We start from the raw sequence: 25,347 nt of genomic DNA, 5'->3' as shown, positions 1-25,347 counted from the left end.
GCAGCCTGCCCAGCACAGGGAGTTCCCAGTGAGCCGGGGATGCTAGACACCATTGCAAGCTCTGATCCTCAGAAGGAATGAATAGTATCTTGCTATCTCTCCTCCCTATCCTACATTTTAAAAACTCGACAAAAAAAATTAAAAACAAAACTGACTCAGACAGAAACACCTCATAGCACCATCTACCTCTCTAAATAAAAACATGACACACAGGCAGAAAGATCTGCGTTGTTTCTCATGGCTTGATTTCCTATGTCTTTCACATAATTTTTAAAAAAATTAAAATATATCATTTCCCCCTTTCCTTTTCCTCCCCTCAACCCTTCCCTTGCTCTCACAAGTTCATGCTCCCCCACCACCTCCTTTACTGCTGATAACTGATTTTTCTCCTCAGCTGTGGAAGCCAGATTCAAAGCCTCCTTGCTGTATACTTCTACTTATGCGGTGCTCCAGAAAGGCACAACTGTAAGAACAGAGAACAGATCAGTGGCAGCCGGAGACGCTGAGGAGGGGTTGAGAAGCAGCAGGAGGAGACCTATCTTGACTGGAGGGGTCAGTAAATGAGGAATCAAATCGCTCCTGACTCACACAGTGTGCACCACTGAAGGTGCACAGGGAAATTACACTTTAATTCAAAAGTCTGTGTGTGGGTACATCACCAAGGAGATCTGCCACAAGTGTCCTATGTGAATCCCAGCCCTTGGGCTAGGGATTTAGCTTGGTGATTCAATGCTTGCCCGCGAATCACAAGGTCCTGGTTTCTATTCTCTTCTCAGAACCACAGAACAGTAACACACACACACACACACACACACACACACACACACACACACACACACACACACACACCATGCTCCCAGCTCTTACCCTGACTTATTATCAGGTACTTATCATATTGTGAACTATATCTTTACTTGTTTGATTGCCTGCCCTTCCTTTCCCACCAAAGTGCAGTGTTTTGAGGTGGAGCATTTTCGCCGTGGTTCACTGTCAAAGGTCCAATGTACATGATATGCAGTAGGCACTCAGTACCTGCTTGCTAAATGAGAGAGTGGGTGGATATTGAGTCACTTGGCTACTGCACAATGGAGGAACAGTTCATGTCTGTGGAACTGCCTCACGATCGCAGGTGGTTTGGCAAGCCTTGGGTTCTCCACAGAGGAGACAGGGCTGCCACCCAACCGATGTTTCTCAGAAGACAAATGCAAGGAAGGGGCCTGACAGAAACACCTTGAGACCACAGTGCTGACAACTGTGGCCTAGTGGGTAAGTCTAAGGGAGAGGCCTGCTTCCCCTCTGGTGGGCTGCTATGAGTGAGCCCTTTCTTACTGTGGGCCTACTATGTGCCACTCAGTAAACACTATGAACCAGAGTAGTGGAGAGAAAACCATACAGATGTTGAAACTTGGGCTTAGCTTTGAGATCATAAACCTTAGGTAGTGTGATTCACAAGGAGGGCTTCTTTCTTCTGCCATAAGGAATACTTTTAGGACAGCTGGGAGTATTTGAATATTGTCAATAAATTAGATGATAGTACTCTCTGGGTGCTTTTCTATTTTGATCATCTTAATATTGGTTATAGAACACATTCGCTTTAAGGAAAGATCAACCCTAAACTCTTTAAATGCTTCAGGTTGTATGGGTATAATTTTCTTTTGGGCTGCACATAAGCATAACTATGTCTGTGTGTGTGTGTGTGTGTGTGTGTGTGTGTGTGTGTGTGTGTGTGTGTGTGTATAGAGGTGGAGAGAAATAAGGAGAAAGAGAGAATGGCTGGGTATATAGTTCCATCAGGGAGAGCAGCCCTCAGTGAAGACAAGGCCCTGGGTTCAACCAGAAGCCACCCCCTACATATCCAGAAGGAAGGAATATATGAAGAAGAGTCCATAAAATATTAATATCTGAGGAATCTGAAAGGTATAGAATAACTATTTGTATTAAATCTTGTGGTTTTTATTCCTACAAGGCTGACATTATTTCAAAACAAGAATAAAATAGGAAGCCAAAAAGTAAGACAAAGGCTGGAGAGAGCTGGCTTAGTGACTCAGAGAAGTTGATGTTCTGACAGAGGACCTGGGTTCAGTATCTAGCACCCATGTGGTGGCTCACAACCATCTGTAACTCCAGTTTCAGGGGATCTGATGCCCCTTCTGGCTTCAAGGGCATGAGGCTGACATGTATGTGTGTTTATATGTGTGTGTGTGTGTGTGTGTGTGTGTGTGTGTGAGAGAGAGAGAGAGAGAGAGAGACAGACAGACAGACAGACAGAGACTAACAGTCATAAATGTAAAATAATGTTTTTTTCTAAAAAAAAAAAAAAAGGTAACACCCAGTTGTTCAAACACAGCAGAAGAGAGGACCCTGTGTGTTGAAAACATGGTTATAAGCTCATTATTATAGAATGGTGGACCCAAGGCCTAAGAAGGTGGCCCTCGAGAGCAGGAGGAGCCCAGGTTAGCAACAGATGATGCAGTCTCAAGCAGGGTGGTGTTCAGTAGAGGTTGGCCAGGAGGCAGCTGTTATCACAGGAAGTTGAATGAAGCTAGTGTGTCCGTTTAAATGAAAGAAAATTAGGTATTTAGTCCCTCCACTGAGCCAGTTGCATTCTAAGTACTTACTAACCCAAATGCAATTAGTAGCTATCAGCGAGTGCAGTCACAGAACTGTTCATCATTACAGAGTTCTGCTGGACAACATTAGCCTCGTGGGCCAGAGAGCTGAGTCTTCAGCCTGAGAGATCTAGGAACACATAGCTGTCACACTGGGTCTGAGCATCCTCAGGTCTTCACAGGGGGACAAGGATATCCAATTAGGATGCTGCCACCTCTTGGAAGGTACTTAGAAGCACCACACAAAAAAAGATGAACGAGGGACAGAGAAGGCACAAAAAGAACTTAGGGAACTAATCAAAGTGGGGATACAAAGGTCCTTTGAGATTTCTCTCTTAGAAACATGGGGGAGATTGCGGCAAAGGGAAACAGACTGTGAGAGTGGATGAGGAAGTTTGGCTTGGTCAGGTGGATGTGATGGATGAAGGTATTGATCTCTATGGAAGCTTCTAGAAGCCAAGGTCAGAGTCCTGGGAAAACCCTGGCAGAGACTGGAAAGTGAAGATTTCAGTTTTGAGCTGTGATTAAAGAACTGGGAAGCTTCATCAGAGACTGGGGAAAGGAATACAAGGAAAGGTGGGGATGACGAAGGGGGTGGTGCTGGTTCCTGGTGATGGGAGTAACAGCTGGGTCATGTGAGGGACAGGGGAGGAGGGAGGGGGAAGGAGATGGGGTGAGTGGAGAGAATGTCACTGTGAGCAAGGCTGGAGAAATGGCTGGGGCTTATCCTAGGTGATGGGAAGCACTGGGGGATGCTGGAGACTAGTGGGTCCCACACCATTCCAGAGACCAGACCCAAGGAAGATGGAGAGGTTAGGTGCCCAAGAAAACCCTAGTCTGTAACAATTCTGGTGCTGGATGGACAAAGAAAAACAATGAAGAAAGGTTAAAGTAAGGCTTCTCCTGTGTTGGAGCCTGACTTCCAGGATGCAAAGAAGGAAGGAAGGAGAATCTAAAGATGACGAAGGAAGAACCCAGGGAAGAAATGTGTAAAACGATGACTAGCTCAGGGACCCAGGAGGACTGGAGGAGACAGGCCAAGGGAAGGAGCAGGGCAGATCTCAAAAGACAGCAAGTCATCTGTCCAGGAGCTGCATGGTGTCCTCTTCCACAAAAGTGTTGAAGCTGTAACCTTCAGTAGTTCAGAATGAGGCTGCCTCAGACATAGGGCCTTTGAACAGGTGACGCCATTATAAAAGGTCGAGGGCAGCCCCTACTCCAACCTGACTGGCGACCTTGCAAAAAGGGAGGAAGAAGGAAGGGGGGAAAAGAAGAGAGAGAAAAGGATGGGCCAGAGAAGGAAGGAGGCAGAGAGAGGGAGGGGAAGGACCCAACAGAGCAGACCTGCACACATGGAAGGAACCATACAAGGAGGAAGATCAGGAAGTGGACAGATATCTGTAAGCCAAAGGAAAGAGACCTTGATCTTGGATTTCTGGCCTGAGTTTCAGCCACCCTGTCCGCCATCTTGTCATGGCCTGGCGAGCTGTCAGAGAGCTCCTGCAGAAAGGGTGGGGGTGACTGGGGAGGATGAAGACAGTCCTTGGGGTATGAACTTGGGGATACAAAGAGGTAGGCTGTATAAAACCAGAGGCTATAAAGGCCTTCCCATGCTTGTTGGCTCTGAGAAACCTATGTGGCTAGACTTTGCACCAATTAGCAGATCCTTCGGTGTTAGGTTTAAATAGGACTGAAGGCCACGTTTTAAATTCGTTCTGTACACTTGTGGTTATTGCTGTCTGAATCTGTTAGCATTTGAAGCCGCTCAGTAAAAACAACTTTAAAGGTTAACGATGTTCCATATGTTATCCATATTTTTATGACCATCTGTAGGAATCCATTAACGGTGTTCTGTGCACACAGGGAAAGCTGAGTCACAGGATTCTAAAACGAAAGCTTCTCACAGGTGTTTCTACGCTGCACAAATGCAAGCAGACAACCTCACTGTGTTTCCATCTCACGAAGAGGGAGCTGGAATCTCATGTAAGACTGGTGGCTTCCTGGGTTCATAAAGCCATACGTGACTCAGCTAGAAATAGAGCCTCCGAAGCGCAAGGCCCTGGGTTCGGTCCCCAGCTCCGGGGAAAAAAAAAAAAAAAAAAAAGAAGCAGAAATAGAGCCTCCGACCATCGTGAGTCGGGGTGCCACATACTCTATTCTCTAAGCCAAGCCTTTGAACAAAGGGTCTGGAGCTGGACTTGGATTCAAATACTGCCCCATCACCGCTAGCTAAGCTCAGGGGCTTCCGCATGTTATATAACCTCTTGGCACCCATTTAAACAGTCTGGGGAAAGCTAATGGGTTGGCTCAGTGGGGAAGGGTGCTTGCTGCCAAGCCTAATGACCTGAGTTTGATTCCCAGGACTGACTGAGTGTGAGAAAACCAACCATCCCAAGTCATCCTCTGACTTCCACAATAGTCACGGTGTGCGCACACACCATAAACAAATTTATGTAGCAAAAAGTTACCCAAAAGGTAATTTTTTAAACAGACAAACAAGGCACACGGCGCATGCTCTGCACTGGTCCCCTCCCTCACTCAGCACACTTTCCCAAACAAGCCGAATCCCAAAGGACTTCACTCTCTGGGACAAATCTAGCTCCTCTAGTTATCTGGAACACGATGGATAATCTTGGTGGGGCTTAGAATCACCTAGGGGACACCTCTGAGTAGGCCTGTGTTTCCAGAGAGGTTTAACCAAAGAGCATAGAGTCACCCTGAATGTGAAGGGCCTTATGCAATGTGTGAGAGGGTGGGGGTGGGGTGGGGTGGGGGGAGTACTGACTGAGAAGTGAGGGAGGGAGCTGAGCACCGGCATTCACTCACTCTGCTTCCTGACCTCAGATGCAATGTGACCAGCGGCCACAGCTTTTACTGCCACGGCTGGAGCTGCACTCCCAACCACACCTCCCCTCCATGACTGGCACCCCCTAACCGGGAGCCAAACTCCCTATGTTGCCTTCATCTGGTGTTACATTATAGCAAAGAAAACGGTAATGCCTGACCCGCTTGCCTCTTCTGCTGACATCCTCATGAGTGTCCTGTGTGTCCCATGTCATTGCTCCTTACTGTTCTTCTCCTCAGCCTGGGTTCCTAGGAAATGCTCTGCTTGGCCCAAAGGCCCAAACTCAGTGGAGATAAACCAACCACTAACGAGTTCCCTCTTCTCTAGGTTCCCCCTTCTTCTTATCTATGTCCCGGATCCTTGTCTCTCATTCTGTCTCCAACACTGCAAACTTCCTACATGGGCCACTGTCAGAGAGGAATTTCCTACAACAAGGAAACCTACTATCTTCGCAAATCCCATGATGGCTACAGGCCCTGGGGTAAGGGAGGGGACAGAGTGACCTCCATCTGCTGCCTCTGAGAGGAGGCTGAGCAGTCAGTCCCCATCCACACCCTTTCTGACACAGGCCTGACCTCTCAACTCCTCTGTCCTCATCTAGGGTGCTTTGCTCATTACTGCTCTTGACTCTTTCTGTCACCCTCTCCTGCCCGTGTTTTCCCTGGAGCTCAGCTTTCCTTCTGAGACTATTTCTGGGTCTAACACCCTAGACATCTTTATCACAGAAGATTCCAAACCCATACTTCAAACTTCCCTTCCCCAAATCAAACTCAGGCTCTTCTGCTCTGACTGCTTCTTGCCCGACTTCTTCCCCACAGCCTGTCACAAGTGTTCATCAACTCCATCAACTGAATATATGCTCAGGCCTCTCTCCACCCCACTGCACTCTGCACAGCATTCGCTATCACTGCCTCATTCTAAACTCAATACCATCCCAAGGCCTCCTGTCCCCTGGTCCCTGCCCTAACACATCTGTCCTACTGGGACCCAAGTGACTTTTCTCAACTATAAATCTGAAGTCTCTTATTGTCGAAACCTCTCTAGTGGCTACCCCTTACCACTGAGGACCAAGCCCATCTGGTCTCTGACAAGGTCCTTGAGATCTGCTCTGGTTTGGACCTGCAGTCTTCCTTCACACGATTTCTTTGGTGAATACTCTTTCGTAAGTCCTCTACTCTCAATGTCCATGGTTCTCAGATGTCAGTGTGTGCTACGGTCGCCTAGAGAATTCCAGCCATTGGTTGGCTGTGAACTTGTCTACGTGTTGTTCCTCTGTGCTACACACTCAGCCTCCTTCAATTCTGCGCACTTGCATGTTGCCATGGGCTCTCTGTACATGCTGGCACCTTTGCCTGACTTCCACACCTTCTGCAAGCAGCTCTCAGCTCAGGCACGGTACCTCCAAGAGCTCATGCCTCTCCTAGTTGGGTCTATCCCAGTCCCAATCCAATTCTGAAACCTACTAACAAAATGTATATGTCCAGTTTTCAGGGGACAGGAAAGGGGTCCCCTGCTTACCTCTGGAGCCTAGCAGCCAAGTGGGCGTGGACTCGATAAGTGGTTATTAGAGGGTAGAGACTGCAGAGATCGCTGTGAACCTGGGCATTTCTAATGAATTAATATCGAGATATAAGCCAGAGGCCACAAATCTTGTTGCAACTTTGTATAGCATTAAGTGTGTGCTCTGTCACACGGCCAAGTGTTGAGCCTTCTGCTCTACATGAGACTGAGACTGGAAGGACAACAGCCCAGTAAAACCATGAGTAAGGTTAGGAATGGGGAACCTTCCTACGAAGGCCAAGGCGCTGCTGGGAAAAACCTGATCCTCATGACTGATTCTGGTAATGTCTTTTGCTTCTGCCCACCCTGCCCAAGCCTAAACTAGCACTGCCCTAGAGCACATTCCTACTTTTCTTGGAGGGGAGTCAGTCCCTCATGGAAGTTTCTAGACTGCTCAGTCTGAAGGCACACGGGTACCCCTTGCCTATTCTTGCAGAGTGAAAGGGTTTGAGAGGACAGTTGGGGATCTAGTGTTAACAACCTTGGGTACAGGCAGGTCCTTGCATCTCCGCCTCTCTGGGGACATTTCCCTTTTTAGGTAGTTAACTATAAATAGGCATCAAACCCTTTAAAGTTCTCCAATTCAGCATTCACTGTTGGCTCAAGGCTTTTGGGAATGACACAGGTTGGTTAAGGACAGCCACCCCCAAGGCTGGCAAGAGAGCCTAAAGCTAGAGGGCCAAGTCCTGATGCTCCCCAGCCCCACTCTCCACTGAGGAAGGTTCAAAGCATCGAATGACTGTCCTTTCACCTGCTGACTTCTTCAGGTACATTCTGACAGACATGCGAAGACATACTGGTTGTTTTCTGAGAATTAACATCTCTGGGCAAATCGCACACTCAGCTCCCCTCATAGAAAAGGCAGCCCTATGAGAAGATTCCAGAGGAACACAGCTCCTCATGTTGCCCGAGCTCTCATTCTGGAATCTCATGGAAGGCCATGACAGTTGTGAAAGAGGAGTCTAGTACAGCCAGGCCACTGGGGCCAGCACTGCCTGTCAGCTCTCATCAGCGGCTTCTGGGAAGGACTGATATGGCTGGTTGATAGGCCCATGGGAGACGCTGAAAAGGCTGAGGGAGGAGCTGGAAGTAGCCTCCTAGTGAGGGGCCATCACTATGTCCCAGGCACATGCACATATAGGTGCATGTTGGGTACTGCCATACTCAGGGACACCAACACTGTAGTGGGGTGAGGAGAGTGGTGCCTGCTTTCAGGGGCATCTGTATGAGCCTCCATTCTCTGTAGGCCTCACGTCTTTCAGTGTTAGGCAGGCAAGACTTGATTTCAAATCCCAACTTCTAGATTTTCTTTCAGCCCCGTGGATTCTATCAGGATTTAGCCTTTCCCTGTTAAAAAAATGTTAAAAAGAAAAAAAAGTTTTGATTCTAGAGAAGACCAAAGGTACCAGACAAAGTGTTTGATATCTAGAGAAGCTTTCAAGTGGACATGGCATTGGTTTCATTGAGATACATAGAGAGGCCAAAACAAAGAAAAACATTGTAACCAGGAATGGCCCACTGTCGCCATATTCCCATATGCACTGTCCTCCCGAGGGGAGTGTCTAGGCCAGGCACAGACTCAGAGGGAACCTTGCACCTGAGTTGTCCATAAGTCATAGAACAGTAATGACCCTGAAAGTAGAAGGGACTCATGGGCTGATTGGGACTATGGAGTGGACCCAACTCGAATGTCTGTTGTGCTAAACTGTAAAACCCAAGCGATGCTCACTGTCTGTCTCCTGGTCAGACTCCGGGTCTGTGGCATGCTGCACTGCTTCCTCTGTGCCCTACTGTCTATTTAAATTATATTGTCTAAAGCCATCCGTTAAGCCCTAGGAATCCATCCTTCAAGCAAGAAATATGCTTGCCTTCCTCTGCATAAAACTCCCAAGAATTACACTGGCTACTGAGATCCCCTCCAGAAGGAGGACCCCAAAGTGGGACGTTAGGCTCCAGGCCACTTTCTCCTCAGGATGCTCCCAACACTGTGTAACTCCAGCTTTGCCTCTACAGTTTCAGATGCCTCTACACACAGGGACTAAGGAGAATTAGCCAGCTTCCCCCGAACTGGGTTCCTCACAACTCTTCCTCAGTGGCCCACTGTCATGGCTGGACAAGGTTTGAGATCAGCCATGGAAAGTGTCCATTGGATGCTGAGAAAAAACATGTTCTAAAAGGGTAAAGGACTTTGAGGAAGCTGTGTGTTTGATTAGAGGGAGAACCAAGGCTTCTGTTTCCTGCTCTCTAGCCCTAAGGCTTTCTTGCTATGCCCATGTCTGAGCAATTCCCTGCACGTAGCCACAGTAAGGTACTTCTGGATGCACAGAGGTTCACTGAGGTGTTCTTGTCTCTCAGTGGCTAGCTCAGCTCAGGCCAAGACTGCAACACTTTTCTCTGGGCCTGTGAACGTCTTCCCTGTCTTCTCTCCAAAACAAGAGGAGGAGCATTTCCCTGCTGAGGGAGCAGGTAAAGTATTCCGGGGATGCTGATACTAGATTTTTACCAAGAAGAGAAAACAAACACAAAGAACATTATTGGACCAAATGACAAAATACGAGGGTAGGCGGGATCAATTAACTAGCAATATTGAGCAATATGGTTCAATGTCAACTTTCCTGACCCCAACCATTACATTAAGATTATATTCATAGGAAATACACGACGAGAAGGTTTTAAATGGTATCTGTCTATCTAAATGAAAAATACAAATATAGACAGAATGGTAAAAGCACGGGATACAACGTAAACAACTCTTAAGCAAAGGGAATACAGTGTTCTTTGTACTCTTTTTGGGCCTCTCTGTAACTGTGAAGTGGTATCAAATGGCTGTTTTAAGTCCCACTGAAAAGCATACGACAAACACAATGACAGGTCTCTAGATCCAGGGACACACATTGGCGCCTTTCCTTTTTCTCCCTCCAGTCTCAAATGGTCTTGACACCTCTGCCACCCCAACTCTTTGTGCTGTTCCCGTTGGGTCAGGGAAAGAACTGTTATCCTTGTGTTTCTGTGGACAACTCGGAACAAACCCAAGTCCACAGCAAGGCGAAGGGGGTGTGACGGGAAGACGGACCACCAGACCACCGCAGTTCTGTTCCTTACCAGCTAGGAGATGCTTGGCAGGACTGTTTTATCTCTAGGGCTCAGTTTTGCTTCTCTATGAAATGGGAGCAACAGGAAGTTTATAGTCCGAGTGGAGGCTTGGCTAGTGTCACTCAGCAGGAGCTCCTGACACTACGTCTGCGCACAGGCGCTCAGCACGGGGTTTGTTTGACTCAGTCGTCCTCCCAACATTCCCTCCAGCATCTGCACAGTTTCTCCCTCCCCAAGCTCCCGTCTGCCTCTCCTCCCCTGCCGATGTTATCATTCCTCCTCAAGCCACATAAACTACATTCCTCTCCCTCTTTCAAAACCTGGTCCTGAGCTGCTCCTCACCTCAATCCCCCTCGAGCTTCCTCCCATGTTTGTGGCTTGCGACTTGGCTGACTGGCAGGTTAATGAGCACTCCTGTCATGGAGGGCTGGGGGTGGATTGCCTGGCGTCTTCCTCATACTACCATAAGGCTTGGAGCTCCCAGGCAAGTGTGGTCAATGCTGTCCACTCCTACACTAACAGCTGGGTCAAAAGAATAAACCATCCCTGGGGACAGGAGGGCTCACAGAGAGGGGTCTGGCTATCTGCTGACAGAAAAGTCACTTGCCCTTCCTTCAAGAAGGATGGATTTCCTATGTAAATTAGGTACTTCACAGCCTTGACAACACCGCACATATGTCCAGAGACAGACCACTCATGGATTCCAACATGTCTGGGAAAGAGGTGCTTGTGTGTATTCACACACATACAGAGAGTACAGGAAAAAGCAAATGGGTGTATGAATGAAATATGAGAGAGAGAGGAGGATTTTCACATTGTACTTGGCATGTTCTCATATGTTTTAAGATGCTCAAATGAGAATACATGCGCACATAACTTAAGCAATTACTGAACAATAAATCATTCTCAAAGGATAAAAGAGTTGAGGACACAGACCTAAAAGACATCTCCTTGAATGCCTGACCCTGGATAGCACCACCTTTTCAAAAGGATCCAAGGACAAGCTTTGGTGATGTCCCTCAGGCCCCTGAGATGCAGGTCTCTAAAGGACAAGAACGCATGTGGAGAGGCAACCAGAGCTGTAACCTAATGCAGAGTGACCATAGGCTTAGGGTGGGGGGTACTGAGTGAACCAGCCAGTATAGGGACACAAAGTGGCCACCAGGGTGCCTGGGATGAGATGTCCGTCACTGGACCCAGAGGAGTGATGCTTTTCTTGCCAACAGTTGGGCGGAGTTACCACCCCAGCACTGTGGTGACTGTGGTTTTCATAGAGTCCAAACCCTTCCTGCCAGCCCTGCTCTCCCTGATTAAGGCTGTCTCCGCAGGGTGTCTTGTTCTCAAGGCACCAGAGTAAGGTGACGCTGCACACTCCACAGGGGCAGCAGGCAGACCCCTTCTGCTCTCAACCCTTCCTTGCTCTCCAAGCATGATGGATAGCAAGGCCAGTTCCCACTAAAAGGCTGATTTTTAGTGTGGCCACACACTGGGACGATCTAGGAACACAAACAAACCACGGAACTCCAGCTGTCACCCTAGTCTCTGTTTAATTGGTCTGGGGGCAGCCTGGGCGTGGTGGGTTCCAAGTTCTCCAGGTGAGTCTCATACACAGCTGGAGTTGCTGCCAGTGTGAGGATGACAACTTGGCTGGGGTTTTCCAAGGACTCTGCTCTGCAGGGCAAAGTGCCCAGAGCTGGGTCTGCTTTGTCTCCCGGCCTCACGGCACTTGTTTTTCTCCTCCACTGTTCTGCTCTGACCCTGCTTCACCTCCCTTGGGATCGCACGGAACAGGGTTCCAGACCTGAAGACAGGAGGTGGCTCGACCTCTGTCCCTGTCAGGTGAGAGGCCTGAGACTCATCACTGACTCAGTTACATCCCTGTTGTTCTCCTAAGAGCAACATCTCCTCTGTTCATGTTTTCCCATAGGCAGCCCAGCAAGGCTCAGGTAACAGTTTTGGAGAGTAACACTACCAACTCACTCCTCCTAGGTCCCTATGGCTGTGCTTGGGCTCTTAACAGCTTATTAAAATCTGCTCTGAGCAGTCGTGGCTCCTCCGTCGTCGTCTGAGTGGGTCTCACTTTGTGTAAACATCTAGGAGGAATTACAAATTCGCTTTGGCTACCCCTCCATGAAGGCTGAGTACCTCAGTCTGATGGGCTGTGTTCCAAGAACTCAGCACCGGCAAGGCAAACGCAGTGCTTTACAGAGAATAAAGCAGCCGTAAAACACTGCCTTGGAACGGAAAGGAAAAGATCTTTGGAACCGTGAGGACCATCACGTTCCCCCACTGGCAGAAGTGAGACCTTCTCTTCCGGTTTTGTTGTTGTTTGTTTGTTTGGTTTGTTTTTCTTAAACTTACTGTTGGTGAGTTTCACTCTGAATCCCAGATTAGCATGGAACTCACTATGTAGCCCAGGCTGGCCTCCCCTTAGCTTTCCGAATTTTGGGATTACGAGTGTGCATCCTGCCTGGCTCTCTGTTTATTTTAAAACTTAGAGTGTTCTGGGGATGTCCGAGCAACTCTGTGCCCTGTAAAAACTGGGAAGGTCAGAAAGTAATCCTGCTCATAAAATCACACTGTTAATTACAGCAGAAGGCAGGGCTGCACTGCAGGCTTTGAGGACTGTGGGTGCTCCAGCGTCTGTCTATTGGCATATCATTTTATTTGAAAGGTATTATATTTTGATTGTATTGGTTATATTTTACAACTGCTCTGGTATAAAGATGAGTAAGTTAATATTACGCATTTCCAATACTATCTTGAAATAGCTCATTTTTTTATTGCACTTTTGTGAGCACACACCCTAAGTCCCCTATCTATTAGAGAGGTTGGTCATGGGGGAAGCCCAGATCCAGGAGGAGGGAGGTAGCCATGCCCATCTGGGCTACAGCCGTACACTTTCTCTGGCTATTTCTGTCACACTGAAAGCTGACTCTGAAAGACGCTAGTGAGGTCCTTCCAAGGACACAGGGAATCAATCTGAGGAACAGTTTGACCTTCAGGGAACCCATAAGGACATATAGGTACATCCCTACAGCACCAGGAAGGAGTCAGTCAAGAAGGGAGTTGGATGCTCTGGGGAGTTACTGAGGTGGCTTTAGCAGGAATTTGCCAGAAAGTTGTCCATGGAGATGAGCATGAGGGCAAAGGCGTGAGAAAAGAAAGGAAATGGAGCTCCCCAGAGCTCAATGGGGAGCTGTGAGGGAGTGCTACTGAGCATGGGAAGAGAGGTGGCAGTCAGGGTGCCCAGGGGACTGCCCCTGTGCATACACAATAGGTGTGCCTCAGGCAGGGTCGCCCGAGAGGCTCACTTGTGGGGGTCTGTGGGAACTTTGGCTGTTCCTGATGATGCCATAAAGGCAGAGTAACAATTTAGGAAGGCTCCCTTGACAGGACAGAATCAACTTAAAGAAGAGGGACGATTCCCACAGGGGTTTAAGTGACAACCAAGTGATGTGGGAGGTGGGGAGGGCTGTGGCTAGGAAGATAAAGAACAGCCTAAGGCTCACGTCCTCAGACTGTGGATGGGGTGGAGAGAGACTGGCAGGGGTTTGAGGAAAGGTAATTGACTTAGTAATCAGGAGGACATGGGCCACTCTGGGGGATGGGCAGAAGTCTGTCCTCCAGGAGTTCAGGACAGAGCTGGTGACCAGGAGGCTGGGGCTCTGCCACCACTCCTGCCTTTGTATGGTGAAGCCCAGCAAGCAGCACTTACTCTCCGTTCCTAGCACAGGCGTAAGAGAGCTCTTGGGTCTCCGGGATTTCATCTCCGGGGCCTTGGTGTTCTCGCTGGTCCCAGCATCTGGAACAAAAAAAGGAACATAAACATCAGTCAGTAACTGTCTAAGGAGCTGCCTCAGTCAGAGGAGGCACCTCAGTCAGAACCCTACCTTGACCCTAGTTGGCCCACCCACCCTACATTCCACTTAGAGGCCCTCTGTGCCCGCCGAGTGGCGCCTGCAGCAGGCCCTTCTTCCAGGGGAGCACCAAAGAAGGAGAGCCTCCTGGATGGGCCTGATAAATCAGATGGCTAGAACAGTCCCTGGCAAGATGGATGGCCAGGCTCAGGAGCTAGTTACTGCTCCCAACTGTAGCACCAGAGACTGCCAGGATGAAGCCCACTTGGCAGGGCCTAGGCCCTCAATTCCCTTTGCTCTCCTTGCCCATACTGGGCTTTGATTCTCTTATTTAAACGTTCGTTCTACATTTCAAAGGCTCTCTGCACATACGAAGGCCTCACACAGAGAGGGCGGAGAAGACTGGGCCCCTACCTCTGGACTCATGGACTGAAAGGTGTTTATGGCCTTTGATTTCTGAGGCTTGCCTTTGCGCACTGGGCCAGGCCCAGCCAGATGAAGGCTTCAGAGCAAGTCGCTGGCATAGTCTCTGAGACTGGGGCTTTTGTGGTACCTCCTCCAGGCAGGCCTACGGATCCCTGCAGCTGCCATTGGCTGACTCTGGGCAGCAAGCTCCTTCTTCCATGTTAAGGTAATGCTCAGATAATGCTGGGGGTGGGTGCAGTACTGGGGGAGGGGTCTCTTGAGGACAAAGGTGAGTGGCATTGTAGGCTTGGGTGGAACTGGGCAGAAAAGGCTCTCCCTGGGCTCCACTGAGACTGGACTTTCAGACTTTGTGGGGAAAGCACTCAGGACTTAGATAAGCAGCTGCTGACTGAATGACAATCAACCAGGCAGTGTTTTTACTACTCTTTGGGGAGAGGATGGAAGGCCCCTCCCCCTAAGCCCTTTCCTGCCCCCATCCTTCATTTCCGGCTCCCTGAGGAGGAAGTTCAGAGGGAGGAGGGGATTTTCCAGCCAGGGCTCTGGCCACATTCCTGTGGCTTGGCTAAAGAAGGGCTAACAGGCTGTCCTTGCCTCCAGGATGGGCAGCCTCAGCTGGTCTTATCTAGACTGGGTTCCCTGTTAGGACTGGTACTACAAACATAGACGGGCAAGGGTTGGGGACATACACTTTACCCGTTTTCCTGGTTACTTTTCTTCTAGATGACATCTGCAGTCTGTCCCCTTAAGTCTTATTTCTAAAACTTACCACCAGTTAGGCTTCCTCTAGCACATGCCTGTATGCTCTATGAGCTGGGTAATCCACTGACAGAGACTGCATGTGGGCACAACCCAGGTTCAGTTGGGTGGCAGCTGAGGGATATTAAGGTCAATTCCCGGTTGAAGCCACACACAACTACGGGAATGATTCTGTCGGGGCTTAATGAGGACTTTCTAGTGGAATATGAAGATGAGGGGGAGGTAAAGGAACTGAGGGAGAAGGGATCCTTTTAAGCAGCACTTGGTAACCTTGACACCCTGTTGTCTCCTCCACTGTGTGACCATGCCCTACTCCCTCCAGAAGAGCAAAGGAGCCCCAGAGAGTGAGTTCAGGGTTCCCGTCCTGTGGAGCTGACAAGGTCTCATTGCTGTTCACTCTGGGCACCTGTGCCATGTGCACACATAGAAAACAAAGACACCAGGACTTTAAAGAAAGGTGCATTCGGAAATGTCTGTCTTTGCTTGTTTTCTCCTTGCCAGGAAAAGGGGTGAATGGTAAAGTGTGTATGTAGTATTGAATTCCTGATTCAGCAGTCTCCCCCCCAACCCCCGTAAGTTCTGGAGCAGAGAGGAGTCTGGGAAAGAAGGATCAAAGTTCTTTTTCTGATAGATAAGCCAAGGCAGAAGCAAGCCGAGGTGAGAGGCCCAGTTCTCTGGCTTCTCAAAGAGGGTAGAGGGGCCCAGGATGCCGTTCCTTGTGGGTCATGTTGGATGCAATTTTGGTGCAAGTTGGAACCAAGAAACGGGGAAGTTCTCATTCTTTGTCACGGGCACCCTTGAGAACTTGGGCAAGTTGTTTAAACTGTCTCTGTTTCCTTTGCTGTAGGAAGCGAAGCTGGTTTTCTAGCTCACTGCAGCCCAGAGCCCAAGGCAAGGCATGGGTGGAGTTTTGGAGAGATCGTAAGCACCACTTATCTAAATGAACTCATTCTTTTTGCTAACCATGGTCCCTCACCTTCTTCTGCTGGGCTTTAGCATCCTCTAACCTCAGAAATCTCTGCTACCAGCGGAGGGTCAACGGAGGCGTGAGCGCTTCGCCTGCAGTGCACGCTGAGCTGGATTTGAGAAGCCCCACACACTACAACTTATCTTCCCATCAGACCCTGAAGGAAGGGCTCAAGTTTCCCTTCCAAACCAGGCATTTCCCAAACCCAGAGGCCCAGGGTGTGTGTGTGTGTGGGGGGAATGACAGCACCCCCTAAAGTGTCAGTACTTGTGGGGGCTGTGCACACAGCATGGGGCCCAGCCAGGGAGAGTGAGCTGCTAGGACACTGTGAGAACCACAGAGAAAGAGCTGGAAGGACCACACGCTTAATCAAAACCAGCTTTGTGCTCACATGCTGCCCAGGGGATAAAAATAATAGTAATAAAAGTTTAAGAGCAGCTTGTATTTTCTGTCTATTTTAATCATTTTGTGATGAAACTGGATTTTATTTCTAGATCTGGGCCCCAGGGCTGGAGTACTTTGCTGGCCTGGTTGTGCCCCTAAAAAAATATATGGGGGTAGAAGATGGAGGTGTGGAAATGTGGGGGGTCCTAAAGAGCCCAACAGACTTGCCCTTAAATGGGCAATGCTTCACTCCTTCCACTGCTGGGCCCCTGGGATGGTTGGTATTTTTGTTGTTTTTTTGTTTTTTGTTTTTTCGTTTTGGTTTTGGTTTCTCCGAAAGAGGTTAGGTTCCTAGACTCTGACTCTAGACAAGGGAAGCTTCTGGGAGAAGTCTGAACTTCGAAAGCTTCAAGAAGGGCAAGTGGGGGTCTGGGCTCCCACACCTCCTAAGATGCTTCATTTCTCACCGAAGAGCAAGCAGCATCCAGAATTTCAATTAGGGGAATGTGACCTCTTTTTCTGGCTGTGTTGTTGAGTGGCAATGAGCCCTTGGATGAGCCTGTGCAAAGAGAGCCTTCCTAGTTAGGAAGCCGATGTCTCATGACAAGAGTAAAGGGGAAATGAGTAGGAAACACCAGGTGGGGAGCCAGCGAGATCCCCCCCTCAGTGGGTAAAGGCGCTTGACAGCAAGCTGCAGGACCCGAGTTCCATCCCCGGGACCCACGTGGTGGAAGGAGAGAACTGACTCCTGAAAATGGTCCTCTTAGCTCCACACATAATCTACGACATGCTCCCAGGCCTCGAGTAAATAATACTGTGTAATAAAAAAAAAATCAAAATAATGGGTGGCATTTTCTTAGGTATTTATTCCATGCACGCATCTCTGTGTCTGTCCTTCATGTGTTCACAGCAGCCAGAACCATAACACTCATCAATATTTAAAGTCTTTAAATTCCTTCCTTCCCCTCCTCCCCCCCTTTCTCTACACCCCTTTCTCTCCTTGTTTTAGAGACAGGCTCACCCTGTAGCCCAGGTGGGCTGGAACTTGCCACACAGCCTAGGTCAGTCTTCAACTCAGCACAATCCTCTGGGCTCCGGCTACTTAAGCCTTTTAGGGCTACAAGGACAGCAGTTCGACTCAGTTCAACCTACTCCTAACCATTGGCATGCGAAGGGTTAAAGCAGGAGAGGATGAAGGAAAGTGGACCAAAGCAGGGGCAGATCTCTTCAGCAACAGTCAGCTGGCCACAGTGGCTGGGAGTAATGGCTTGGTTTACATTCCCACCCAGCTAGGGTGACCTTTGCAGGTGACTAGACCTGGTCTCTACGCATTAAAAGAGGCTGACTGTCCCTCTCCTGAATCACTCTTGTCAAGGCCACTAGTGATCTCTGCATTGTTCTTCCCAAAGGTTAGTGACCAGGCTGAACCAGTTGGCAGCGTCTGCCTCATTGCTCATTCTTTTCCAAACCCTGGCCCTTTGTCTCCCAGGTTATCTCAGCCCTGGACAGCTTTCTCTTTTCTCAAGGGCATTCATCCCACTCTTCCCTTGCAGACCCCTGAGCTGCCCGCACATCTCAGTCCTGTACTCTCGTATCTCCTATATCTCTCTTCTTATCTTCCGTCACATCCACTACAGGAGCTCAGTGAATCCCAAGGCACTCTGATCTCAGCATGTGGGTCGGGTGGTGGTCCCTGGCCCTCCTCAGCCTTGTTCTTGGCCTTCCATACCTGGTGCTTGGCTCACTCAACTGCTTCTTCCTCCCACTCCACCACAAGCGCTGCCCCACTGTGCTTGTCTCCTACTTTCTCCTTCTCCCCTCTTCTCTTACTTCAAGAACTCCTTCCCTCACATCTTACAGGTCTCTGTTCAAATGTTCACTCAACAGAAAGTCTTCAGCAACCCTTTCCTGAAGCTGTAGGCCCTTCCCCATCACCTGCCTTGCTTCCCTCACATCCCGTGGTATTAATTAAGTGCACGTGTGAGCAGACACACACACACACACACACACACACACACACACACACACACACACACACACACACACACACACACACACAGAGTGCGCGCGTCCTGAGACCAGGAACATTTTCTGCTCATACTCAGCAACACCAGCTCCTTGAGCTGTGCCTGGCAGGGTGCAAACCTAAATATTTGCTCAATGAGTGAATGACGGCATGGGTGCCATTGATATCTGCTCCCCATTCACAAAGACGTATGGTCTTTTGTGTCTGTGAAGCCCTGCCTTCCCTGAAGCTAAGGCTGAATGCTGTGGCTAGGGTACCTGTGGACGAGAGGCCTAAGCTGGGAGGGAACTGTAGGCATTAATAACACAGTCCCTTGAGTAGAAAGAACTATCTAGCAGAGGGTTGGTATTAATAGAGGGAGGGTCAAGGTCTCTCAGAAGTGTCTTGACATGATAATTCCTTAACCAGAATCAGCCTATGGAAAGGCAGGCTCCAGGACCAGACACACCTGAGCTCTACCAGGACGATGTACAGTGTAATTTACTGGGCGGGGCTTCAGTCTGAGCTAGTGCTTCTTCTTTTTTCTTTTATTGGATATTTTTAATTTACATTTTAAATGTTATTCTCTTTCCTGGTTTCCCCTCCAGAAACCTGATATCCCATCTCCCCTCCCCCTGCTTCTATGAGGGTGCTCCCTCACCCACCCACCCACCCCTCCTCACCTCCCTACCCTGACATTCCCCTACACTGAGGGGTCCAGCCTTGGCAGGACCAAGGGCCTCTCCTCCCACTGGTGCCCCCAAAAGGCCATCCTTTGCTACACATTTGGCGGGAGCCATGGGTCCATCCCTGTGTGCTCTTAGAATGGTGGTTTAGTCCCTGGGAGCTCTGGGGTCTGGTTGGTTGACATTGTTCATGGGCTAGTGCTTCTTCTCAGTTAGCTTTGCGAGGCTCATTGGCAAAGGTGGCCTGCACCCTTTTGCAGAAACCTAAAGGATGAAGCACAAACGTCTCTGGCCACAAAGTCTCTGGTATTAAAAGTCAGCACTTTCCCCACGGATGAGTTTTTACTTTTGACAAGTTCTACCCTTTGTAGGCTCAGTACCCTTCTGCTGAGTTTGGAAGGAGAGTGACGTGGCCACAGTTAAGAAAAGGCGCAAACGACCCACGTCCAAATGCCCAGATGACCCCAAAAGACAAAACCCAAGCAGTGCTGCCAACAGGCAGACCTGCTGCCTCCTATAGGTTGCCCCTCCTGCCTTATAACAAACAGAATACTTGCCAAGCAGTGCTGGCACAGGCCTTTAATCCTGGCACTCTGGGGGCAGAGGCAGGAGGATCTGAGTTTGAGGCTAGTCCGGTCTACATAGGGAGTTCTAGAAGAGCCAAGGCTACAGAGAAGCCATGCCTTGAACAACAACAAAACAGAAGGAGGAGGAAGAGAAAGAAGAGGATGAAGAAGAGAGAGAGAAAAAGATACAGAGCAGCAGTGAGCCCAGATGGATTCCTGTTTGTGAGATCCTGAACGTATCCTCCTATGGATCATAGATGGAATCTTAATGGTATTGGGCACAGGCTGAATGAATGATGGTGTTTTCCAGGGGCATGGCCAGCCATGCTGAGTGACAGGAGGAGAGCCATCTTGAAGTCTGCACTGTAGAGAGGTACCCCACAGTCCTCTTGGAGGGATGCGGGACTGGTTCTGCCCAGAGGTCGGGCAGGCAGCTAAAGTAGATGGACTAGTGAACTCGCTAATGAAAGTTCCACCACAGCTAGCTACCCCTAAGCGCAAATGGTTTCTCCCTCCCTCCCTTCCTTCCTCTCCTTATCTTCGTTTCTTTGTGGAGGCGATCTCCCATGCTGGTTTGGAACTTGTGGTCCTGTTGCCGCAGCCTCCCCAGTGCTCAGAATCCAAGGTGGTGCACACCGACTCTTTGAGAATTTGACTGAAACCATGGATCCTGCTCTTTAGAAGGATGCTCCCGCCCCTCCCCCAGCCCCACATCTGCTTTTGACGGTACCAAAGGATGGTCAGATCTACTGAGATCTCTGAGGGAGGGGCAAAAGACAGGAGGTTATTCAGCTTGGCCAACGCACCATCCCAAAGGAGGCAGAAAAGTGACGAAGGACAAAGGGGCAGTTAAGGAGCCCAGTCATTCCCTTTGCCTGGTGGTGGCTCTTGGTGGGGAAATAGAGCTAAGTGTGGCAAGATGCTCATCCAACAGATGGCATGGATACATCTCTGAGTATATCGGCAAGCGCAATGGAGAGCGGGGTGGGGGAGAGGGCTGCCCCTCTCCTTTCTGCAAACAAAACCAGACCAAGCCCAATTAACCGAGTCATCTCAGTTGATGCCTCCCCTGTCTCTATTCAAAGACTCAGCTCCTAATTTGTAGCCAGGGGCCAAATTCTGACTTCAAAGGGACTAGAGATGACCGGGAGCCATCATCCAGATCCGAAGAGACAGCAATAAGTCTTTGCGCCCACCTCCTGGGCAAAGAAAGCCTCTTAGGTTGCAGAATGAACGAACCCCCTAAATAAAACTCAAACCAGACAAGACCTCCTAAATATATCGTGAAAGGGGAAAGGAAATTATACTTCTGCAAACAAGTCTGGGAAAGGTGCTGACACTCTTCAGATAAGGGGAACAAATTGCTCTCTTGCCTGCAGCACTCTGTGTAAATTAGAGCTCAGGAGGCCAGGGGTTTCAAAAGCAGATAACCTCATTAGCCACTTAGGGATGGGTCTGATTTCCACAAAGGAAACACTTGGTCAGGGGACAACCACAGTCAGGTGGGAAGAGACACACAGAAGATTAGGCAGGAGCCTCACAGCATGCATCAAAATTGACCGTGAACCTTGACCCGGCAGATCTACTTCCTCAAAAGTCATTCCTAGAACTCCAGGATTCCCCTACCCTGTTAGACTACTGGCTTGCAACTCTTTAATTTACTTTGCAATTAAGTGTTTTAAAAGACACCTTCCTTTAGGAGACACTCCGTCTTTTCTCCCATTTATTATGAACCCCAGATCTCTGCTTTGTGACCAGGAAGTGGGAGTATGAAATCCAGACTGAGGACAAAGACGCTCCGTCTTGTGAGACGGCTATAAAACAGGTTAGGATTTCAGGACTAAAGTGTTCACACTCAAGAGCCAGAACAACAAAGCTGTTCTTCTAGATGCCTTATTTAGACACCAGGCTTTGACATGTTACTGATGGCTGTTAAGTAGGCATTTCAAGGGCAAGAAACTGTTTTCCCAATACTACCTTTTCAGACATTTCCAGAGACATATAAAAAAAATACAAAAAGAAAAAAAAAAAAGTACTGGATTGGAAATCCTGCAGGTTTTGCCCTGGCTTGGGCTCTACAGAGCCACAGAGCCTCCTGTAGACGGCCTTTCTTTCCTGAACAGCCTCAGCTTTTCTCATTCATAAAATATGGGTGTTGCAGCTGGGACTAGAGCTCAGAGGAAAAACCTTTGCCCAGCTCACGAGGAGTCCTGGTAGGGCTCGATGTCTAATGCTGTCAGTCATGACGAGGAGAGATACTAATGAGGGTGTAGTGAAACCATCATAAGGGCTTGTTCTATTCCCAGGCTTGAATTCCACATTCCTCTTGGGGGGCGGGGAGAGGAAAGAGGCACAGATGCATGCTTCCTGCTGGGCCTTGCCCCTTCCTGAGTTGGAGAACTCCACGGTCCTAACTGGTCTGCTCCTTCTCCTGCTTCTCCTCCCTTCTCTATGCTGCCTTGCTGCCACTTCTTTTGGTAGAAGCATCCCTGTCCTCTTCTCTCCCCCACCTCAGCCTGACTCACCTTCTCCCAGAAGAGGACACTTGAACGCTCAGCTCCCTCCTCACGCCCGGGCTCCTCAGTGGGCCTGGGCACCAGCACTGTGCACACTTGCTTGTTGTGGTTGGTTAAATACTTGTAGTCATTTTCCTGTGGGTGTGTCCTCTCTTGTGCTGGTGCCCTTATGCCTGGCTTCTCTGCCCAGAAGATTCTGGGTGCGGAGGTCAGGACTGGGAGGGGAGGAGAAGGTGAACAGCGCTTCTTCCTGGCCAGAGGATTCAGGAAGAGGCTATGTGCGCAATCGAGCAATCAAGGTGAGGGCGAGTCGCCACTTTCCTTTCCTCCCTGGTTCATTTTTTTTTTTTTAAAGATAGCTTGAGTCTCACCAAATGAATGTTGAAGTAAGGCTGGGGACAATCTGAGGGAGCTTCATTCAGATGTGGAAGGGGGCAAGAGACGGCCCTGTATGTGTGGTGGCAATGGGTAAGCATGACTTACCGTCCACAGTGACTTGGCAGGAACATTCCGCCTGGCCAGCGCTGTTCTTGGCTACACACTTGTACAGACCCCTGTCCTCAGGCAGTGCCTTCTCAATGGAGACGGAGAAGAGTGAGCCTAGAGAGGAGAACAGGAAATGTTGTGAATGACCAGGAAAGGGCCTGGCATCTGAGGCACAGCAGGTGTCTTTACAAGCCCCCAGAGGCCCTGTGAGAACCTGGCTCTCTCCTTTCTGAATCCTGCAAACTCTGTTGACAGCCTACTCCAAAAGAGTGGATCCCTAATCAACTCCTCCACCACTGCAGGGCTCTCCTAGGAAGCTGCAGAAGGAGAGAGAAGGGGCCTTTGTCAGTGGGACAGAGGGGGAGGGGGCAGACGGGCATGGCCTGCCCCTTACAGAGTATAAGGAGCCGGGCGCAGTCTTCTGGGGACAGTGGCATGGAAGGAGTCACCTGGCAGTGATGATGTAACTGGGTAAAGAGAATTTTAAAAACAACAGCAAAAGAAACCATGCATCTGCCGTGATGTGTGTGCAGAGGCGAGAGGACAACTTCCAGGAGGTGGCTCTCTCCTTCCACCATGGGGGTACCAGGGATTAAACTCAAGGCACATTTCCCAATGAAACATCTGACCAGCCCAAGGTAAAGGAAGTCTTGAGTGAACAGGTGAACAGGAGTGGGTAGGAACCCTCATTCAACAGGGACACTGCCTTTAGGACGATCTCTTGTGAGATCGTAGTAGCTGTGGCCTGTGACTGTGGCTTCTTAGGAAGTGTCTTAGGGATGAAGAACAGGCCAATAATGGGTACAGCGCCAGGAGAGAGACCCCCTAGGACAGCCTTCCTACAGGGCTGGGACTTTTGGCCCCTTTCCTCACAGCCCTTATGGTCTATCCACGCCTGAGACACACCTCTGGGGGCCCTGGAGGTGGACAGGGGGAAGGCAGGCTGAGCATACACAAAAACTCAGGATCTGGTCCTTCCCCACCCAGCTGCCTCATCTCCAGACCAGTCAGTTCTCTTGTAGGAGAACTTTCTGACTTGTGCGGGGAAGTCATCTAAGAATGGAGCCAGCTGGGCCAGCCAGGAGTGCTGCCACCTGCTGGGTCCTACCTTGAGATAAGTAAATAAGCTCTCCCCATGGCATCCTGCCCTAGCCACCCAGTGTCAGGGCACCAGCCAGTGCAATAGAATGACAGGGACATGTCCGTTCCACTGCCTGTAAGCTACTTGTTATACAAACCCCTGACCACTGGCACTGGGAGGATACGTTCCAAGTGTATGTGAGTGTGGTACAAGGTAAATGGGCACTGCTCTCAGAGGAACCCTTTTAGCTTAAATTATATATACTGGCCAGTTTTATCTCAACTTGACACAAGCTAGAGACATCAGAGAGGAAGAAGCCTCAATTGAGAAAATGCCTCCAAAGGATCCAGCTGTAAATTAGTGATCAGAGGGGGAGGGCCCAGTCCACTATGGGTGGTGTCATCCCCAGGCTGGTGGTCCTGGGCTCTATAAGAAAGCAGGCTGAGCAAGCCATGAGAAGCAATCCAGTAAGCAACACCCTTCCATGGCCTCTGCATCAGTTCCTGTCTGCAGATTCCTATTCTGCTGAGTTCCTGTCCTGGCTTTCTTTGCTGATGAGCAGCAATGTAGAAGTATAAGCCAAAAAAAACCCTTCCCTCCCCAACTTGCTTTCGGGTCATGGTGTTTCGTTGCATCAACAGAAACCTCAACTATGACAATCTGGTTACACAAAGCTGATGCCAGGAAACCCAGAGAGCAAGGATGGCATTAATAGGGCCCTAAGGACCTCACTAGAGTTGGAAAGCCTACACTGTTTACTGGGATAGGACAGCTGACCTGTGTCCCCTTCCTCCTACTCAGCTCTTGAGCAGGCCTGGTCCTATCTGCCCATGGTGAGGACAGTGGGTCACCATTATCCTCCCACCTGCTACAGAAAGGACTTTGGCTGGAGATGGAGAAAGTCTGGCCTGAGAGTAAGAACTGGGAGGCCCAGGGACAGGGCAGCAAGGGCAGCCATTGCAGTCATCTGCTGGATAGGAGGAGGTTAGGCTGATGCCTGGCCTGAAAGGCTTGCAGAAAACCCGCTCACCTCTGGATTTCCCTGTCCGGGAGGACATATTCCATCCCCCCATCCCTAAGTGACAGCCTGTCTCATTCCTTTCATTTCTTTTGTTTTTTATTTTGGTTCCCCAGCTGCCTTTGGCCTGAAACTTAAATGATGGGCACAGTGAATGACAGCCTGATGGCTTGAAGGGCAGTTGAGGATCCAAACAAGACCCCAGCTCTCTTCCAAGCTCTCCAAGTCCCTGGCCATGGCCACAGGCATGCGTGGGCTGGAAGAAGGCTGGGCAGGCTGAAGGCTGGCTACCCCAGATGAAGAATCTGGTATTTCCTGTGGGACGGCTCATTCTTGACCTCCAGAAGAAAACGGTTTCCCAGGATTTTTCTTCTTTCTTTCTTTTTTTAAAAGAGGCCTCAGCCTGGTGGGGAGTTGAGAGGGACTGAGGGGGGACGGGAAGCAGGATCCACTGAGTGGTTCAGCAGAAGCTCTGCCAGGAGCCCCTCC

The 25,347-nt window shown here is 49.5% G+C and overlaps 1 protein-coding gene across 1 annotated transcript in view; it reads right to left on the bottom strand.

Moving 5' to 3' along the window:
• Mylk (myosin light chain kinase) overlaps positions 1-25,347 on the bottom strand; it is a 180,579-nt gene that overhangs the window by 55,786 nt on the left and 99,446 nt on the right. Inside the window, 2 exon segments of the mRNA XM_032900154.1 lie at positions 13,826-13,912; positions 22,757-22,873. Of these exon segments, the coding sequence (XP_032756045.1) occupies positions 13,826-13,912; positions 22,757-22,873 (204 nt within the window).

This window comes from Rattus rattus, chromosome 4 (assembly GCF_011064425.1).
Source record: "Rattus rattus isolate New Zealand chromosome 4, Rrattus_CSIRO_v1, whole genome shotgun sequence".
In the NCBI taxonomy this organism is placed as follows: domain Eukaryota; kingdom Metazoa; phylum Chordata; class Mammalia; order Rodentia; family Muridae; genus Rattus; species Rattus rattus.
The sequence above is the reverse complement of the archived record's forward strand: the minus strand, read 5'-3'. Positions and strand labels throughout refer to the sequence as shown.